Source organism: Podarcis gaigeae (genome assembly GCF_964106915.1).
Source record: "Podarcis gaigeae genome assembly, chromosome: 1".
Taxonomy (NCBI): Eukaryota; Metazoa; Chordata; class Lepidosauria; order Squamata; family Lacertidae; genus Podarcis; species Podarcis gaigeae.
The window spans coordinates 126,044,180-126,065,422 of NC_139678.1; the positions used below are offsets into that span (position 1 = coordinate 126,044,180).

Here is a 21,243-nt window from a genome sequence, read left to right on the forward strand (position 1 = left end):
AATGTCACATATTAAAAACTTCCCTGAACAGGGCTGCCTTCAGATGTCTTCTGAATGTCAGGTAGTTGTTTATCGCTTTGACATCTGATGGGAGGGTGTTCCACAGGGCAGGCGCCACTACTGAGAAGGCCCTCTGCCTGGTACCCTGTAACTTGGCCTCTCGTGCTGAGGGAACCGCCAGAAGGCCCTCGGAGCTGGACCTCAGTGTCCGGGCAGAACGATGGGGGAGGTTCCAACCTAAGTGTTTAATTTTAAATATATTTGTAATTATAATGCACACAAATAATAGAGGCAAATAATATACTTATAATAAATGTTAAACATATTCTCCTTTACAATCCAAGTCATTATTCAGCCAATGCCTGCTTGATTCCCATATGTTCATTGCATGGCAGTGCAGTCATCACTGTAGAAGGAATTGGAAATACAGAAACTAGGATTCATCCAGTTCAGGTAAATGCATGCTGTAACTTGTGGGAGATTTTTTATTTACTCCTTGTATATTTCAGCAACCAGCAGTGCTCTGAATATTTATTGGGAACTGTCCAATTCATGAACATGGTTGAGGAGGGCTGAGTATGGTGCAGTTGAAGCCTGCATCCGGACTATAAGAGCACATGCACATGTGAACATGGCTACAGCCACTCTAGTTGTGTCATAGCTAAGTACATTTTAATACATCAGGCCATGGCACCAATCCAGAAAAACATCCAGCTTTGCAGGTTACTCTTGTGCGGAACATACAGAAGCTCCAGCCATTCATTCACAAAGAAAAAGAAAACATTGTGTTTTATTACAATGTTGCAATGAAGGCAAACATACCAATGAGAGATCCTCACAATATACAAGTCTCCCCTGGGAGTGCATGCATGTGTACACACATGTGCACACACATACATACATCATGGTCATTCTGCTAATTTAAAATAACTTGTGGCTGAACTTTTTGTCCTTCGAGAAATGGGTAAAAATGTTTTTGTTTTATTTTACCTTAATTTTGTTTAATCAGTCACTTTAATATCTCACCTTTTTTCCATCATGAAGCTCAAGGCAGCGTACATAAAGTTTCTCCAGGCAGCCTGCTCTACAGGCTCTGACCTGACCTACTTAAACTCAGCAAGGTGGCTGCAATCTTCCCCCTCAAACCATGCCCAGGGACTTTCATAAGACCAATGGTGGACGACTACGATCTTTGCATTTTAGCTCTTGCGTTGTGATTTTATTACAGGGTTGTTATTTTTTAATGTGGGATTTAAACTCTTGCCTGTTTCAAATTGCTTTTCTGATGTAGGCTGCCTTGAGGGAATTCTTGGGTCTGATGTGGCAAACTATAAGTCAAGCCCTAAGTATCAGACAGGACTACTCTCTTCTTCTTTTTTTAATTAATTATTAAGTTTTTATTGTTAAAATAATTCATCATTAATACACATATATTACAAATATACAAACATACATTTCATACAATCCTTAAAAGTGTTCAAACATACTTACACTCAATCCCACAAATAATTCCTTTTCCCATCACCATCCACCACCCCTCACCCCACCTTTGTGTTAGATTTCCAATCTACTCAATTGCAATTTCTTTCCACTTCTATTACTTTCTTTCACACACCTTTAACCTAATTTCATACTTCTTTTTCTATTACACATTGTTATGCATCTTATTCAGTATTTCAGTATTTGAAACAGAACTTGTTTATTCTAATAGGAGTTCTGATTTTTCGATATGGCTTTGCAAGTATCTTTTAAACACCTTCCAGTCCCTATCTATCTTCTCTTTTGAGGACTGCTCTCATGTGCAATACATATGCAGCACTCCTGAGCTTTCTGCTTTTTTCCACTGCATCTGCCACTTGAGGCCACTTGTTGGCTCCCTGTTTTAGAATAAACAAAGCTAATATGGTGCCTTCCAGATATCACTGGAACTACCAACTCCCATTAGCCCAGGCCAACTTGGCCATTAGTCAGGAATGATGGCAGCTGTAGTCCAACAAGATCTGGAAGGTACCACATTGCCTACTCGTGTTTTACAACAGCAATCGACTCATGTGCTGTCGCAGCAACACGTGCAGTTCCATAAGCAATAAGCCAAGCTATGGTAACTTTTATAACCTTTCAGGTTCAGCTTCTGCATGAATCATGAGCAGGCTTTCATTTAAAATATCTGAATAAGAGAATGTGGTAATCCTGCAGCAGGTTTTCCATTGTCCCAGGAACGGATTGCTAAAAGTCATGGCTCTCAGTGTGGCTTCTGCACTCCTGGAATGGTGATGTCTATCTACTCTTTACTGCGCAACCAGATGGAACCCACATCGGATGAAATGATGGAAGCTCTCGCTGGTAAATAGTTCAAAGATAATTTTAAACTCTAAATTGTTTTATGCTGCTTTTGTGTTGGATTTTATTTTTTAAAAAAAACCCTCAACATTTCATTTCTGCTGTTTCATGTGTAAGTTGCCCTGTAGATTTTTTTTAAGGGTAGCATAAAAATCTGTTAAGTACATAAAAATAGTGCGTTTTTTTTAAAAAAAAACTACATTTGTGCTTTGGGTCTCCTTATCTTGAAGAAATAATCTTATCTGTTTTATTGTTTAATTAGGTAATTTATGTCGCTGCACAGGTTACAGACCTATTATTGACTGTTGTAAAACCTTCTGTAAGGTAAGGGTGTATGTGTGTGTGTGTGTGTGTGTGTGTGTGTGTGTGTGTGAGAGAGAGAGAGAGAGAGAGAGAGAGAGAGAGGTGGTCTGTTCATCTGGTTCTCTTATTTCCATTTGGTATTGCTCTCTGTGACATAATTCTGCATTCACAGATTTTGGGATAAAGGGCATAGCTTAGTGGTAAAGCATTTGCATTTTATGCAGAAGGTATTGGGTTCAATCCTCAGCATTGCTAAGTTGTGCTAAGAAGGACTCTTGTTCAAAATCCTGGAGAGATGCTGCCAATTAGTGTAGAGTAGTGTTCTAGATGGAACAATGATCTGACACAGCTTCCTATGATCTACAGGAAAAAAGGCCATGCACGACTATGAGATGGATTGCTGATTATAAAACGAATGCATTGTTGCATGCCACCCCAATTTCCTAGTGGTGCAAGATTCCAGGAGTTCCAGGCACTTACCCTGGATCCATGTTTCCTTTTGGAAATTAGGCACAGTGTAGACTGTGGGGTCTTTATGACATATGACATAAGACATATTTACACATATATGCAACCTTGAGGCTACAATGGAGGGGCTCCCAGCCTTACACTTCAAGAAAGTCTTGCTTTTGAATTCAACCTGGGATTCAAACTGACCTCAGGCAAGGTTCTGACCCTCTCTCTCGGTGGTTTCATTGTACATGCTTAAATTGCTCCCATTGACTGTTTAACTGAAAATGTATTGTGCCTTTTTTTTTCTTGATAAAAAGAAAAGAGAATTGAGGTGGTTGTGGTGCTGAATTCCATGCCCAATACCAAAATTGTTTCTGGCAGTTCAATTGCAGAACTATTATTATATACATAGATACATGAATAAAATTTGGAGGGGCAGTTCCATTATTAGCTAAAATAAAAGTTCAGTCTAAGGCCTTTTTGGATTAATGGAAGCCATTCCACTTTTTGTTAATATCCATATTTCTCTTTACTGAATTTTGTATTTAGGAATCCTCTTGTTGCCAAAATAAAGTTTCTGGGGATTGTTGCTTGAATCAAAAAGATTATTTACCTTCACCAACTAATGAAAAAAAGGTAAGTTATTTGATTAACACACTCCCCCTTTCCTATTTTTGTTTGTTTGATTGTAACAATTGTTGGTGGCAAGAACAAAATCGGTATAAAAAGAGAATTCCTGGATGCCAAGATTCATGCTTGGGGCAGGTAGTATTTGGAGACAGAACCCCAGCAGAGATTGAAAATCACAAAATATGCAGCAAAGCGGGGAAATATATGTTGGTAGACCTTTAAAATATGCCCTTGTGAGTTCCTTCCATAGTTGCCCTCTTCCCCATCATAGAAAAATACTACAAATTTGGTAAGTTAAATGGTTTACTTACAAACTCTCCAAAGATCAGATTCATGTGCTTTTTGTACATCTGTCAGAAAACACAGGCAGTGAAACTTGGCCTAGTTACAGTGGTGAAAGTTCCTTAATTATTGGTATAGGAACACAAAAAAGGCTTGTTAGAGCCATGTAGCTAAGCTGCAGCAATTGTTAGCCTCTTCACGAGCTTCTCAGGTGGACTGGGCTAAACAAAGGCCACTGTTCACGTGAATGATTCAGGTTAAACCCAAGAGCCAGAGAAAGTAAGTAGATGGAATGGGCAAAGACCCATAGCACTTTTTCCTGCCACTGTATAATTGAATGAACCATAGCCACCCTAATATGAGATGATAGCCTTATGGTAATAAAGGCCAATAACAATATGAGATGATAGCATAACACAGTCACAGTGATAAATGCCAGTTCTTCGGGGTAAAGTCTGAAATCTACCCAACTTAATATTCAGTTTTGAAAATACACACTCTTGTTGATCTCAATGGAAATTCACACATTTGTGTACTGTCTTTCTCTTTTTAAGATTTGTACAGCACTATTTTCTGCAGAAGAATTCCAGCCATTGGATCCCACCCAAGAACTAATATTTCCACCAGAACTCATAGTAAGAAAAATTAGCATACATACAGCATGTTGTCTTGCAGCTTAGAGCCAATTTCCACTATCATTTTAATGTGATATTTGGGCTACTGAGTGAGTTGTGAACACTGAATTTGTGAAGAAGCAACCTTGTTCTGTCCCACGGGTCCAAATACAGACCAGGGCGAAAGTTTGCCTGATGCCCCGCAGGACCCTGTTGCAGGGATTCCAAAGAAAGATGCACAGAAGGCCAGAGCGATCGGCTCTAGTGCTTTATAATAGAGATAAATCAAGAGACTTGCAGCAGTGCAATGCAAGGTTCCTTGCCACTGCACCTCAGGGCAGATGTAGGGTCAAACACCATGGCTTTGTCCATGAGGGGCCATTTGTATATGAGTTACTTATACAAAAAGCAAGCTATGTAAGCTGACAGCAATAGCCCAATTAACCATCCCTGGCTTAGATACCTGTTCCCCACTTCCATCCATCTCTCAGATATGGGGGTGGCTGACAGGCAGGCAGAGTGAGGAGTCTTCCCTCTCCCAACTAACTGAACCAAAACTAAGGTTTCAGAGCTTCAAAACAAACAGAAAATCATGTGTGATTTCACACCAATTAGTTATATTGACTACCCAGATGGTGTTTAAAGGCCTTTGGGGACATTTGGTTCTATATGCAACCAGCTCTGATAGCTTTACTGTGTGCCCTGATTGTAGAATGCCTTACTAATATGAAGCTTCTGAAGTTAGGCTGAACTTAGCAACTGGTGAACCATCCGTTTGACCTGAGTTGGAGCAGCTGGCCAAACGCTTTGCCAACATTGGGGTTTGCCATCCAATAGCTTATCTACAACTCCAGTGTAGTGTAGTGGTTAAGAGCGGTAGACTCGTAATCTGGTGAACCGGGTTCGCGTCCCCGCTCCTCCACATGCAGCTGCTGGGTGACCTTGGGCTAGTCACAATTCTCTGAAGTCTCTCAGCCCCACTCACCTCACAGCGTGTTTGTGGTGGGGGGGAAAGGGAAAGGAGAATGTTAGCTGCTTTGAGACTCCTTCGGGTAGTGATAAAGCGGGATCTCCAATCCAAACAATTCTCTTCTTCCCCATACCTAAAAGTTGTCCTAAGGCTGCCAGTGTGGTAGGGCAGCAGTGCTTAACTGACCTCCCACCATCCATGTTGCTGTAGTGTCCTGGGAAGGAGAGGGGCAAGGTCAGTGCAGTTCAAATGCACTCCAAAGCATATCAAACCTCCGAATCTGATACTGTTTTCCCTACAGAAAATGGCTGAAGATCTGACACAACAAACTCTTGTTTATCATGGGGAAAAGACTGCATGGATTTCTCCTGTAAATCTAAATGAACTTCTGGAACTGAAAGCCAAGCACCCCCAGGCACCTCTTGTAGTAGGCAATACTGCTGTAGGTATGTAGATTCCATACATATAGGAGCAGCTCCCCCACTATGAGCTATTGAAAGTCAGCTCCTGGTGAAGGTTAGATGATTTGTAGGTGATCTGTCTGTAGGCCATGGTTTCATGGAGCTGCTGTAATTTATTCTTTCGGTAGAATTTTGGTACCGTATTTTTCTTCCCATAGGACGCACCGGCCCATAGGACACACCTAGTTTTTTGGGGGGAAATAAAGGGAAACAAATTTATCCCCCCCCCCAGGTGCGCTGCGCTAAGCCCGAAGCTTGGGCCGTGCTGAGCTCAGCGCGCCCCAAGCTTCTGGGTGCCGGCAAGGTCTCCACTAGCCATGGGAGAGCTGTGCGGCTCTCCCACAGCTAGCGGAGCGCTGCGCTAATCATGAAGCTTGGGGCGTGCGGAGCTCAGCGCGCCCCAAGCTTCTGGGTGCAGGCAAGCTATCCCACGGCAAGCTATCCCAAAGGTCTCCCACGGCTAGCGGATAGCTTCCTGAAGCCTGGAGAGCGAGAGGGGTCGGTGCGCACCGACCCCCCTCGCTCTCCAGGCTTCAGCAAAAGCCTGCATTCGCCCCATAGGACGCACACACATTTCCCCTTCATTTTTGGAGGGGAAAAAGTGCGTCCTATAGGGCAAAAAATATGGTATATCCTGTTACTGTAATACCAGTATATGTATCGCTGCGCACATTAAGATCCCCAAAGGAGACTTGCTTTGTGGCCCTTCGTTTGCAGTGATCAAATCTGATAAATCACATGGTGGGATTTTTTTCTGTGGGGACAGCTTTTCATTTAAAATACTCTGCCAAGGAAATTCTGTTTGGCCCAGAATACACCCACACCTATACATATACAACACCTTTTACCAGCAGTAAGTTTACTCTCTGATTACTGTGGTACATTTTAATCTTATGGTGGCATATTTTAAAGTGCAGCATTTTTATGTTATTGGATTTTCTCTACAGTGGTACCTCGGGTTACATACGTTTCAGGTTACAGACACTTCAGGTTACAGACTCCGCTAACCCAGAAAGAGTACCTCGGGTTAAGAACTTTGCTTCAGGATGAGAACAGAAATCGTGCTGTGGCGGCGCGGCAGCAGCAGAAGGCCCCATTAGCTAAAGTGATGCTTCAGGTTAAGAACAGTTTCAGGTTAAGAACAGACCTCCAGAACAAATTAAGTTCTTAACCCAAGGTACCACTGTACTTTTAAAACATTCTCTAGATTGTTACTAGCTTTAGAGTACTTCATATCCCATCTGTGATTAGGAAAAGTGGCTCACAATTTTTACAAACAAATATTTTCAAAGGTTTAAATTGCAATCAAGCAACATTCCCCTTCCTCCTCATTTTCACTGTTATCCTCTGCCCTGTAGGACCTGATATGAAATTTAAAGGTGTATTTCATCCACTGATCATCTCGCCCACTAGAATAATGGATCTGTATGTTGTGGAACGCACAGAAGATGGTCAGTAAACTTTGTTTTCTATCTTTGGGCCCTGCTAGCAGTTTTAAGAGCAGTGGGATCAGTTTGAAAGTGCATGTGCTGGTCCGGGGGGGGGGGGCGGTTACCGTGAGGCGTGGTCAGAGTCCGGTCCTGGGCTGAAGGTCTGGAGACTGTCCACCAAGGGCGAAGCGGGGTCCAAAGCAAGAAGCCGGGCGCTGTCGGGAACTCTGGAAAAACAGGTCTAGGTGCTGGCAGAAACAGGTTTCCAACGTCGTTGCTCCCGCAGCCTGGGACTGGGCTGACTGGCCTTTATCCCCTCTGGGGTCTAGGGCAGTCCTGGCCCACAGGTGACTCGCCTCTCCTGGCCTTAAGGCTAGCACTCCTCCTGAGAGAACCTAGTTCCCTCCGCCTCTCTGCCCTGAGCCTCTGCAGCTCAGGAGTGGCTGGAGCGTTACTGGACCCAGAGGCAACCTCACCTTCTCCTGACAGAGCTGGGAGAGGAGCATCTGCAGGCAATGGATCCTCCATTACCTCCGGAGCCAGAGTGGATTCATCTGGTGTCTGCTCCTGAGGATCCGGCACAGGTGCAGGCGCTTCAGTTCAAGGCCCTGCCCCAGCTCAGCTGGTCCTGGAGACGGGGACTTCTGTGCAGGCTGGGATTCCTCCGGTTCAGCCTCTGAATCAGATTCCCAGGCCATCACAGTGCACACTGTGCTCCATTAAACGATTATTTTTCCCCCTTGATGAGCTCTGAAAAAGCAGTTCCAGCATGTGTTTTACTCCTGTGTTTTATTCTTTTCAGGACTAATACTAGGAGCTGCGTGTAGCCTGACTGCAGTGAAAAACATTCTTACAGATGCGGTCTCAAAACTTTCAGCAGAGAAAACCAAGATATTCTCTGCTCTTTTGCAACAATTAAAAACTCTGGGTGGACAGCAGATCCGAAACGTGGCTGTATGTTTCCTTAATTGAAACATTTTTACAAATTTACCTTGGATTACTGTTAACTGAGAAACAAATATTTTCCAGTTTAATTTGTTAACGTTGATGTTGTAACTGTTTCTTTTTTCGTGTGTTGAAACTGCATTTTTCCTTCCTTTTTTTGTTTTTAGTCCTTAGGAGGAAATATCATAAGCAGAAGTTCAACATCTGACATCAATCCTATTCTAGCAGTTAGCAACTGTATCCTCAATGTGGCATCGAAAGGTAGGACCAAATGCATTCTCAGTTTTCCATCACACTCGGTATTATCCAAACCTTCCAAATCTCTTTTATGTATTTGGAACACATTGTAGGTCCCTGGGATGACAGCTGCAGGCCTGTGCCTTTGAGGGAGCTAGAGATAAGGCTGTGGCTATGATAGTTGCTTGTGAGGATATTTCTTTCTTTCTTTAATTGGCACAGGGAGTGTAAGCTGTGTAGCACAACCCTATATATGTTTACAGTGGTACCTCGGGTTACATTCGCTTCAGGTTACATACGCTTCAGGTTATAGACTCCGCTAATCCAGAAATAGTGCTTCAGGTTAAGAACTTTGCTTCAGGATGAGAACAGAAATCGTGCTTCGGCGGCACGGCGGCAATAGGAGGCTCCATTAGCTAAAGTGGTGCTTCAGGTTAAGAACAGTTTCAGGTTAAGAACGGACCTCCAGAATGAATTAAGTACTTAACCCGAGGTACCACTGTACTCAGAAGTAAGGCCCATTGAATTCAATGGGACTTTCCCCAAGTGAATTTGTATGGAGCTGCAGCCTTCATCATATTTTTGTTCTTTTCACTCTAATCCCTTTCTCAATAAGGAACTCTAAGGTGCCAGTGTATTCTTTTTACAAATAAGCAAATATCTCAGTGAGGACTGGAATGAAGATCCTATTACAGTGGTACCTCTGGTTACAAACTTAATTCGTTCCAGAGGTCCGTTCTTAACCCAAAACCGTTCTTAACGTGAAGCGTGCTTTCACTATTGGGGCCTCCTGCTGCCGCTGCGCCGCTGGCACATGACTTCCGCTCGCATCCCGGGGCAAAGTTTGCTACTAGGAGCATCTACTTCCGGGTTAGCGGAGCTCGTTACCCAAAGCATTCGTAAGGAGGACAGTACATAACCCAAGGTTCCACTGTATTTCACTCTAAGGCCTTTGATAAATTCATTCATTCACTAGCTGTGTTTCCTGCTGCCTGCTTATCCTCCTAAGGACATACCATATTTTTCGCCTATAGGACGCACTTCCCCCCCTCCAAAAATAAAGGGGAAATGTGTGTGCGTCCTATGGGGCGAATACAGGCTTTTGCTGAAGCCTGGTGAGCGATAGGGGTCGGTGCGCACCGACCCCTCTCCCTCTCCCTCTCCCTCTCCAGGCGCCGGGCTCCCGAAGGTTGCGAAAGCTCGCTGAGCCATGACGAAGCTGTGTGCAGCTTTGGCATCGCTCTGGGACCCGTTCTGGGGTCGGGGGAAGCTCTGGCTTCTCCCGCCCCGCAAGCTCCCAGAGCGATGCCGAAGCTGCGCTCAGCTTCGGCATCGCTCTGGCTCCCGTTCTGGGGTCAGGGGAAGCTTGGGCTTCCCCCGCCCCCAGGCGCGCGCCTGTGTGTGTGGGGAAAAAAATATTTTTCCCCCTTTATTTCCCCCCCCTCCCCAAATCTAGGTGCATCCTATGGGCCGGTGCGTCCTATAGGGCAAAAAATACGGTATTTTTTAAGCCCACATCAGCTTGTCTTTTGGACAAGAGAGGTGATTTTCATCATGGCAGCGGACAGGGGTGGGACCCCTCCGTCTGTAGTTCTAACCTGAATCGGGGTCTCCTGTAGTTGTGGTGCACACAACTGTGAAGGCCCATTTAATGCAATGTGTAGTTTGGCACAGCAACGCTTTGTATGTTACATTAAGAAAGGCGCAGTGTGCTATCTCACAAACCAGGCTTAGTTGGTTGACTGTGCAAACTCTCATGGGCAAGGCACACTTCTGTTATGATGAGAAGACTTGTGGCAAGTATGCACATGTGTTTCTGGTTGTTTGCATATGTTCTTTCAATTTGTATGGATGTGAATGTTCTCTGTTAGGGAGGCTGCGACAGATTCCTTTCAGTGACCTTTTTGCTGATGGACTTGGAAACAATACCCTGGAACCAGAGGAGATCCTAGTGTCTGTTAAAATCCCACATTCCAGGAAGGTCAGTGGTCTTTCATTTTCCTTTAAGATTGGTAATTATAAAAAAAAAGTTAGATGACAATCCACAACGTGCATATTTTGGCAAATGTCAATGTTTTTGCAACAGATTGGTTTGGGACTGTGAACAGTCTTAAATGGGGGGGGGGGGACTCCAAGGGCAAAGTGCTTTCTTAATGGGACTGCCAATCCTTTCCCAGAGGCTATGCCTCTTGCTTCAAGAGCTCCAGGGCTTTGAACCATCTGTAGTGCGGACCCTGCTCTCCCCATACTCTATTCAGCTTGCTGTGAAAAATAGGAATCAAACTGCATGTAGGGGAGAATATATAGCAGTAGCCTCCAAATTTAATCTAAGGCACAAAGGCGGTCTGCGACTGCTATAAGAGGACTACAGCCTTTTAAACTTAGATTTGAATATGATCCAGGGGAGAATTAGGAAAAACTTTTCTCCCAGTTTTCAATGGTCAAGTTGTGAGTGCTGCTGTGGAATGTCCTGTAATAAAAGGCAGCATTTCAAAAGGTTGTAGCCCAACTAATCTCTCTCTTTTATTCTGATTCCTATCCCTTTTCAGAGTGAGTTTGTCGCAGCGTTTCGACAAGCTCCGAGGCGGGAAAATGCTTTACCTATTGTTACAGCAGGGATGAGGGTTGTCTTTGAAGAAGACTGCAACATCATTAGGGACTTCCGTATCTGTTACGGAGGTGTTGGCTTCACTACAGTTGCCGCCAAGCAAACATGCCAGGCGCTCATTGGAAGGTACTATATGATTTCCTGTAGCATTGACACCTTTTAGACTGAAAGCTCACCCCAATGGTAGCAATTTCCTAAGGAAGAAGCGTCTAGATAAGCTGTGAGTTCTCAAATACTAAAATCATATTGTCGCCGGATAAATGCTTGACATGCAGCAATTAAATGGACAAATTACTGTTTATATAAGATAGGTTGTAAGACTATTTCAGACCTTATTGTTCTTCAGAATTCCTTTTGGATTCATCAACACAATGGAACTATCTTTACTTTTCCATTCTGTTCATCTTTGATCACACAAACTCACAAGTGGGCAAGCAGTTCAGTACCAAGAGTTAAACAAGTTCTGCCATCTTGTGAAATCATTTTGTATTTTCTGCATATTTTAAGCAGAATGATGTATTTTTAAAAAATTATGATGCATGCATACAATGTTGAATGATTGTCAGTTGCCTTGAGTATCTTAGCAGTTATTTCTAAATCTGCATCTGTGCATATAAGTTAGCATATGCCGTTACTTCCTGCGCTCTTAGGGTAGAATCACAGAAATTAATGGACCTAACTTAGTCAAGTTCATTAATTTCAGTGGGTCTGCACTGAATAAAACAGTTGAATACCATCCTTTGTTAAAGAAGTTGTCACTGTTTACGTTAACTAGATTTGGTGGGCAGACTATACTTATTCTAGTCTAGTCTTATTTTGAAATGGAACCGAAGAAACAGTCATTAAAAGAGTTGAAAAACATATGCAGCCTGACTCCTTGGTTCTAGCCCTCTACGATTGTTCTGACCTCCAAATTTACCACAGTAGTTAGGAGGGCTAGCTACATAGGTCTTTAAAAAAATAAACTGGAGTTCGTACAGATTTAAACAGGAACACGTTGGGATAGGCGTCCTTTTTGTAAGCTGTATATTGTGCACATCTTCTTTAACCAAAATACAGAAATCAAATCCACTTACTTCATAGCAAAGGAAGATGCTCATAACTAAGGCACCCCAAAATATCAATCCCCATTGGAATAGTGAATCTGCTTTGTTTCCTTGATGTACAATAACAGTGTGCTGCAGAATGCATGTTGTAAGTCTTTCCCCCATTAAGAATCTAATTTGTATTTTACTGAGATTACCCCTTGGAATAAAAACTTCATGCTCAAAACTCTGGGCACTATTTTTGTGCTAGTGTAAGGCGATTTTTTCCTCCCATGTATGCTTTGCTCTGTCTCCCAATCTGTTCTGTGGGGTTGAGTGAAACCCTCCCCGCAGACAGATTTAGGGAGAGGGGGAGATTGTACCAATGTGCTATGCTGAATACAGTCCTGTGCATTTAGAGCTGTGATCCTATAGGAAATGAATAGTAAGGATACAACTACTGCTGTTCTAATAGTAGATTTACAACTACTGTTTAGTTTGCCTGCTTACTGAGTATATATAATTATTTATTTTTCCAGACCTTGGGATGGGCAGATGCTGGATGAAGCTTGCAGAGCGGTCCTCAAAGAAATTATTCTCCCAAGTTCAGCTCCAGGTGGTAAAGTGGAGTACAGAAGAACTCTCATTGTTAGTTTCATCTTCAAATTCTACTTGGAGGTGTTGCAGTCACTGAAGATGATGGTAATTTTGATTTGTATTGATTCCTGTTTTGCAGTTATATGTGACCAGCCTGATTCATAAACCATTTAAAGCCAAAGTGTTGGGTAAATGACATTTCCATGCCTGCATGCCTACATAATTCAGTTCCATTTCTGGGTGGAATTTGAAGGAAGCAGTCTCAGGGTGACCAGCCTACCAAGTTAATTTAGAGGCAGCGTCCCAATCTGCCTAATTGTTGTCTTGGGAGTATTTTTATTTATAATTATAATTTCTAGATGTTGGAAGGTGAATGTAATAGATGTTGAGCCAGGAATTCACTAAACTATATAATGCATTTAGTTTGTTTATATTCCATGCTGCATTTTCTTCTGGTAGCATTTGGAGGAAGGGGAAGTCTTGAGACTATGTTTTGCCCCAGGTTACGTCCCTATGGCTCTGCTACTAGATCAGACCAAAGGCCCCTCTAAGTCTGACATCCTCTTCTCACAATGACCAATGAAGTGCCTATAGAAAGAGAAGACCCACTATTCTTCCACACATGCTTGAACATATCCTTATTTTTGGATTCTGTCCCTTTTTGCAAGGAGTGTGGTACAGTTCATTTTTAAACATTCAGAAACTTACATTTAATTGTGTATGGGGAGGTGTGTGTCTGTGTGCATGTTAACTTTAGAATTGGGTTTTAATTAAATGTTTCCTTTTTATAAAATGTGACAAATCATTTTCTTATAGTATCCTACTCAATATCCTGATATCCCAGATAATTATGCAAGTGCCCTTGAAAGTTTCCACACAAAAATGCCACAGAGCATGCAAAAGTATCAGGTGAGTAGAATTACTTTAGTACTACCCTATTACACAGAATGGATTAATAATAATAATAATAAATTTTATTTATATCCCGCCCTCCCCAGCCGAAGCCGGGCTCAGAGCAGCTAACATCAAATGTATAACACATTAACATAAAATCAGACAATCAATTAAAATACATCCTCAAATCAGATCAGGATCAGAATAAAATCCAATCAGATGGCAACCCGCAGATTAGGGTTGGGGACCTTAAATGCTCACCAGGCACAACTGTTTGTGCTGAACTTATATGGGCCTGTGAGAAAAATTGGGAGGCCACTTTCATGCAAGTTCTTCTGAAAGGGGAGAGGGAGTCAGACTGAACCCCGACCAAAGGCCTGGCAGAACAGCTCCATCTTGCAGGCCCTGCGGAAAGATGTCAAGTCCCGCAGGGCCCTAGTCTCTTGTGACAGAGCGTTCCACCAGATTGGAGCCACAGCCGAAAAAGCCCTGGCTCTAGTTGAGGCCAGCCTAACCTCTCTGTGGCCTGGGACCTCCAAGATGTTTTTGTTTGAAGACCGTAAGTTCCTCTGTGGGACATACCAGGAGAGGCGGTCCCGTAGGTACGAGGGTCCTAGGCCGTATAGGGCTTTAAAGGTTAAAACCAGCACCTTAAACCTGATCCTGTACCCCACCGGGAGCCAGTGCAGCTGGTATAGCACCGGGTGAATGTAGTCTCGCAGCGAAGACCCCGTAAGAAGTCTCGCCGCGGCATTCTGCACCCGCTGGAGTTTCTGGGTCAGTCTCAAGGGCAGCCCCACGTATTATTTCAAAACTGTGATTTTGAGGGGGTTTTGTAATATCAGGCTTTGACTTCTCTAAGTGTTAAGCTATTGCTGCCTGCTTAGAATTCATTCCTTATTATCTTAGCTTTCTTTGTCAGATCAGTGAGCTTTGTTAGATTAGTGAGCTATTTCCAAGGTGGAATGAGAGGTGTTCCAGAGCGTCATTGATTTCAGCTTTTTTAGTCTATACATTGAAGGAATACGGAAGCTAAGGGAAACACAGTTTGCTTTCATGCTAGGTAGAAGTCTCATTCACTTGCATGTTATGGTAAAAATATTAGGTAAAAGTTTGGCACTAGCTTGACTGAAAGAGTTGAACTAAAACATAATGTGGATAAGCCCTGATTTCTCTTCCTTACAGTTTAGGATGCAGGTTATCTCATTGTGATTGCAATTTTTTTTTTTGGGGGGGGGGGGGAATTGTCGAAAGGAGAAATAAAGGTAAAGGGACCCCTGACCATTAGGTCCAGTCGTGGCCGACTCTGGGGTTGTGGTGCTCATCTCGCTTTATTGGCCGAGGTAGCCGGCGTACAGCTTCCGGGTAATGTGGCCAGCATGACTAAGCCACTTCTGGCGAACCAGAGCAGCGCACAGAAACGCCGTTTGCCTTCCCGCCAGAGTGGTACCTATTTATCTACTTGCACTTTGACGCGCTTTCGAACTACTAGGTTGGCAGGAGCAGGGACCGAGCAACGGGAGCTCACCCTGTCACGGGGATTCGAACCGCCGACCTTCTGATCAGCAAGTCCTAGGCTCTGTGGTTTAATCCACAGTGCCACCCGCATCCCAGAAAGGAGAAATAGTTTGCATTAAAAAGAAAAGAAGTTAAAGCAAAGGGTCGTCTTGACTTTTTTGTAGTTGATTTGTGGTTTCCTTTTCTTTCTTTCTTTTAATTAAAAAGGATGTGTCGGCAGGACAGCTTCCTCAAGATCCCGTAGGACGTCCAGTCATGCACCAGGCCGGTACTAAACACGCCACAGGGGAAGCTATTTATTGTGATGACATTCGCACCGTTGATGAAGAACTCTTCTTAGCTTTAGTAACCAGTTCTAAACCCCATGCAAAGATTGTGTATGTGCCGCAATACAGAAAACTAAACATTGTGTGTGTGTGTGTGTGTGTGTGTGCCACCTGCCCCTTCATGGATCACTGCCTTGTTGTGGCGAAGGGGCTTTAATAACCCCAAGAAGCTAAGAGCTATGCTGTGCAGGGCCACCCAAGACGGACAGGTCATAGCTCAGAGTTTAGACTAAATGTGATCCACCTGAAGAAGGAACTGGCAAACCACTCCAGTATTTTGCCAAGAAAACTCCACGGGCATAAAAAAGGAGAAGCTTTGAGTAGAAAGTGAGAGTTTCCAAGGCATGCTCTGGTTCATGGGGTCACGGAGAGTCGAACACGACTAAGACGGCTAAACAACAACAATATGCCACCTGATCTTATAAGATAAGAAGTTGTGGTGTATAACAATAAATTCAAGTACAATATAACGGAAAACACTGTAAAAACAAAATAAGCATGATGTGGAATGTAATAGCTGCATATAACCCAAATATGAGGGAGGTACAGAGTAGTAGTAATAGTAGTAGTAATAATAATAATAATAATAATAATAATAATAATAATAATTTATACCCCGCCCATCTGGCTGGGTTTTCCTAGCCACTCTGGGCAGCTTCCAACAAAACACTAAAATACAATAACCTATTAAGCATTAAAAGCTGCCCTAAACAGGGCTGCCTTTAGATGTCTTCTAAAAGTTTGGTAGTTATTTTTCTCTTTGACATCTGGTGGGAGGGCGTTCCACAGGGCGGGTGCCACTACCGAGAAGGCCCTCTGCATGGTTCCCTGTAACTTGGCTTCTCAGTGAGGGAACCGCCAGAAGGCCCTCGGCGCTGGACCTCAGTGTCCAGGCAGAACGGTGGAAGTGGATACGCTCCTTCAGGTATACTGGACTGAGGCCATTAGGGCTTTAAAGGTCAGCACCAACACTTTGAATTGTGCTCGGAAACGTACTGGGAGCCAGTGTGGGAGTCTTCACCCCCTTCCCTTCCCTGCCCACCCCCACCCCCAGTTTCCTTACCAGCCCCGTCTCCATTTCAATGTCGAAGCGACACATCCCACTGCTTCCCCACCCCAGTCCCATAGCCCCTTTAGTCTTCACCAGCCCCTTGGCCCATCTCATCCTCATTCTGCCATGTACCTCCTTTTCTCCCCGCCCTTGTCCCAGCAACCTGTGAATAATTCTTTCTGCTCTTATTGTTAGTTAACTTGCTTGCACTGCTTCTTGCAGATCAATTGATCCTTCAGAAGCTCTCAAGATGTCAGGTGTAGTTGATATCGTTTCTGTTCAGGATGTCCCAGCGACTAATGAGTTCTACAACTATGATGTCCCAGATATTGTGTTTGCCAGAGAAAAGGTATGCCACGTTTAATCATCAACAGTTCATAGTTATTTAACTATTTATTTTAATTTTGTTAATCTAAATTATTTATTTATTTATTTATTTATTTATACCCCACTCATCTGGCTGAGTTTCCCCAGCTACTCTGGGCGGCTTCCAATCAAGTGTTAAAAACAATACAGCATTAAATATTAAAAACTTCCCTAAACAGGGCTGCCTTCAGATGTCTTTTAAAAAGAAGATAGCTGCTTATTTCCTTGACATCTGATGGGAGGGCGTTCCACAGGGCAGGCGCCACTACCAAGAAGGCCCTCTGTCTGGTTCCCTGTAACCTCACTTCTCGCAATGAGGGAACCGCCAGAAGGCCCTCAGCGCTGGATCTCAGTGTCCGGGTAGAACGATGGGGGTGGAGACGCTCCTTCAGGTCTACTGGACCAAGGCCGTTTAGGGCTTTAAAGGTCAGCACCAACACTTTGAATAAGAATAAGAATTGACTTGAATAAGAATTGACTCATTCTCCATTGTATATATACTTTGTTTTTCGTTTGAATATTTGTTTCTGTTGCATTATTTAAGTGTTCACTGATTTGTCTCACTTTTTATCTCTCTAATATTCCCCTGCCAGGGACAGTGTGAGACAGTTTCTTGACTGGGCTTCATTCACAGAGTACTTTTTCACACTGTCTCTCACTTCATGCCTGGCTAATGAAAGTAAAGTGTGGGGAAATTGGGGAAAGTGCAGCTTTCAACTAGCTCCTGAAATTATGCAGATCCCACAGTTTGGTTTGTGCACCAGTGTGCAACCAGCAAACCACTGACTTGCTACGTTAATTATTCAAGTTTCATCAGCTTTCCGTGGAATATGTGTGTCCAAAAGTTAAGACACTGGTTTTCTCTGGTTTTCAGGTGACTTGTGTGGGTCAGATTGTCTGTGCAGTGGTAGCAGATTCAGATGTTCATGCTAAACAAGCAGCTGCAAAAGTGAAAATACAGTATGAACTTCAAGAACCTGTGATCCTGACCATTGAGGTAAAGAACAGCCTTTTCTTAACTGCTGCTGTGATAAAAGCTATTTATTTGTACTACTAGTTATTTCTATTAAAATTCCAGGTGTCTGATTCAGTCCACAACCCAGTTAAATCAAATTACATTGATTTAAAATAATCTAGTCCCATTTTAGGGCTAAGTAGGCTTACAACCAGATATTCAGATTTTACTAATTTCTATATTGGTAGTCAGTCTGTTATAACAGAAGAACCAAAGAGTCCTGTGGCACTTAAAAAACTGAGACATCTTATTATTGAAGGAATGGGTTTCTGAGCAGTCAGTTTAAAACTGACTCACACCCCCCCCCCCTTTTCTTAGCATTTCTAAAATGCTTTAACTTGAGCTGTTGAGCAAATGCATAACAAGAACACAGCTGCATAAACAAGGCTCTCTCCTTTATCAGTCTGTGACGATAAGGCTGGCCTTGTCCACTCTGAAGTGGAACAGAGATGACACTCTAGGTCTTATCTTACCACAACCCTGACGCACAGACCTAAGTCCGGGAACAAAGCCAGAGTGTGTTCTCGGAGATGATGACCTCTTCCTCCAAGATAAGAGTAGGAAGAGGAAGATCCTTTTATGGTCAGAGGTACAGGAAGGAAGATCCTTTTATGGTCAGAAGTACAGGAAGGAAGATCCTTTTATGGTTGAGAATACCAGAGCAGGAACATATGTGATGTCAACCTGTGTACATAGGCTGACGTGGTTGGGTTCCTAGGGGAGGAGGGAGTGGGTGCCTGGAGGATATATATACTGCATGAAACTTCTCATTTCTTTGGACTTGCTGTGGACTCACCACGCAAGTGCCTTTTGCTATCCGGAGAACAGAATAAACTCTTTCTTTGAACCAACCTCGGTGTCATTTGACTTCCTTACTCCTGTCCCGGAGCAACACAGACCCAATCGGTGAACTCCAATAAGGCTACATTATGGTATAAGCTTATTGTGCCCTAAGCTTTATTGCATTTTATGGAGCAGACTCTAGTAAACAAAACCTTATGCCATAATTGACTTGGTTAATCTTTCAAGTGTCACAATACTCGTTGATGCTTCTGATTTTGCTGCTCCACAGCCTGCCCTGTAAATTGTGTATTTGGGCATGTCTATGTTAAATATTCACAACACATAAAAGTTTAAATATCATGGCTTTCCCTCAAGGGGTGCTGACAGTTTGTTCAAAATAAACAGGTAGGGTGCTGAGCTTAGGTGTATGTCTCTTCTGTTGCTTCAGGAGGCAATAGAGCACAATTCATTCTTTGAACCACAGAGAAAACTGGAACGAGGAAATGTGGATGAAGCATTTAAAGTCGTCGACCATGTACTTGAAGGTAAATCGCAGCCTACTGATTCAAACCTTACTGTGAAAGCCACAAAACAGACACCCCACCATCAGGGAAGTTTTTAATGTGTGACATTTTTGTGTATTTTTGGTCTCTGTGGAAGCCACCCAGAGTGTCTGGGGAAACCCAGCCAGATGGGTGGGGTACAAATAAATTATTATTATTATTATTATTATTATTATTATTATTATTAGCAGGTGTGGGGAACATTTGGCCCTCCAGATGTTGCTGAACTGAGACTTCCATCAGCCACAGCAAGCACTGCCCAATGATGATGGGAGCTGGAAGTTCAGCAACACCTGGAAATCTAAAGGCTTCTTGTACCTGATTTACACCCCACTCATCAGTGCCCTTGGACTGAACACAATACAAATCCATGCCTCCCAAACTTGCGAATATAGTTAATGCACCATATAATGTCAGAAACAGCTAATCCTGGGGAACCGGGTTCGCGTCTCCGCTCCTCCACATGCAGCTGCTGGGTGACCTTGGGCTAGTCACACTTCCTTGAAGTCTCTCAGCCCCACTCACCTCACAGAGTGTTTGTTGTGGGGGAGGAAGGGAAAGGAGAATGTTAGCCGCTTTGAGACTCCTTAAAGAGAGTGAAAGGCGGGATATCAAATCCAAACTCTTCTTCTCTTCTTAAACCTAATTCTCACACAGGCAATAATTCGTAACTTCTGCATACAGGCAAGCTTTTAAAGGCCCACCTGATTAGTTGTGCATCATAATTTCTGCCATAAAGGTAAAGGTAAAGGTACCCCTGCCCGTACGGGCCAGTCTTGACAGACTCTGGGGTTGTGCGCCCATCTCACTTAAGAGGCCAGGGGCCAGCGCTGTCCGGAGACACTTCCGGGTCACGTGGCCAGCGTGACAAAGCTGCATCTGGCAAGCCAGAGCCGCACACGGAAACGCCGTTTACCTTCCCGCTGGTAAGCGGTCCCTATTTATCTACTTGCACCCGGAGGTGCTTTCGAACTGCTAGGTTGGCAGGCGCTGGGACCGAGCAGCAGGAGCGCACCCCGCCACAGGGATTCGAACCGCCGACCTTTCGATCAGCAAGTCCTAGGCGCTGAGGCTTTAACCCACAGCGCCACCTGTGTCCCATAATTTCTGCCATAGAGAAGTGCATTATCTGCATCTTTTCTTACTGGTGCCCTTGATACTAGGCAGTTTGAGGCTTGGCATTTCTAAGATTGCAAAAATGAACATTTGTCTACAATTATGCACAATGCAGTGTGGCTTTTCATCCACTTTCTTCCCAGTCTCAAGAAAGCCAGGCTGCACACTTTTGGATGTACTGATTTAAGATGTTCTCTTTTTGAAACAGGCGAGATCCATGTTGGCGGACAGGAGCACTTTTATATGGAAACTCAGAGCATTCTTGCTGTTCCAACAGGAGAGGATAAAGAAATGAACTTGTTTGTGTCCACCCAGCATCCAGCATTTGTACAGGTTAAGAGAGCTATCTCATAACATGTTGCACAAGTGACAGCCACGTTCTCTGTGTCTTAAAGCCCTACGTTTATTGGGCTCAGCATATCACTTCCTCTCTTATGGGCTCCCACTGATATTTTGCTGCTACCTGGAAATCAGGATTCTACCCTGGAGATTAGCTGCAGAATGGGCTCTTTCTTACACCTGGTTCTGGGCTTCTAACATTTTGTGAAGGAAGAGCAATTTCTGCATCACCAGTCTAAAGCAGCAAAGAAACCGCTGTTGTGCCACTGCCTTTTTCATCATGAAACCATAAAGGATCAAATCAGATCAAGGCTGGAATCGAGAACAGCATACTTGATAGTGCCCCATTATTCCACAACACCTTTTGCCCCTGGAGA

The 21,243-nt window shown here is 43.6% G+C and overlaps 1 protein-coding gene across 2 annotated transcripts in view; it reads left to right on the top strand.

Annotated features, from left to right (window-relative positions):
- LOC310827745 (aldehyde oxidase-like) overlaps nt 1–21,243 on the top strand; it is a 56,742-nt gene that overhangs the window by 5,584 nt on the left and 29,915 nt on the right. For both annotated transcript variants that reach the window (XR_014556487.1, XM_083704141.1), the window contains exons 4-21: nt 345–453; nt 2,217–2,343; nt 2,603–2,664; nt 3,646–3,732; nt 4,563–4,643; nt 5,894–6,038; nt 7,412–7,504; nt 8,286–8,437; nt 8,596–8,689; nt 10,537–10,646; nt 11,215–11,399; nt 12,838–13,000; nt 13,712–13,804; nt 15,515–15,684; nt 16,907–17,033; nt 17,925–18,047; nt 19,297–19,393; nt 20,736–20,860. Coding sequence is in view for 1 of the 2 variants with exons in the window: in XM_083704141.1 (XP_083560267.1) it covers nt 345–453; nt 2,217–2,343; nt 2,603–2,664; nt 3,646–3,732; nt 4,563–4,643; nt 5,894–6,038; nt 7,412–7,504; nt 8,286–8,437; nt 8,596–8,689; nt 10,537–10,646; nt 11,215–11,399; nt 12,838–13,000; nt 13,712–13,804; nt 15,515–15,684; nt 16,907–17,033; nt 17,925–18,047; nt 19,297–19,393; nt 20,736–20,860 (2,143 nt within the window). In the remaining variant the exon portion in view is untranslated. The remainder of the gene's footprint in view (nt 1–344; nt 454–2,216; nt 2,344–2,602; nt 2,665–3,645; nt 3,733–4,562; nt 4,644–5,893; nt 6,039–7,411; nt 7,505–8,285; nt 8,438–8,595; nt 8,690–10,536; nt 10,647–11,214; nt 11,400–12,837; nt 13,001–13,711; nt 13,805–15,514; nt 15,685–16,906; nt 17,034–17,924; nt 18,048–19,296; nt 19,394–20,735; nt 20,861–21,243) is intronic.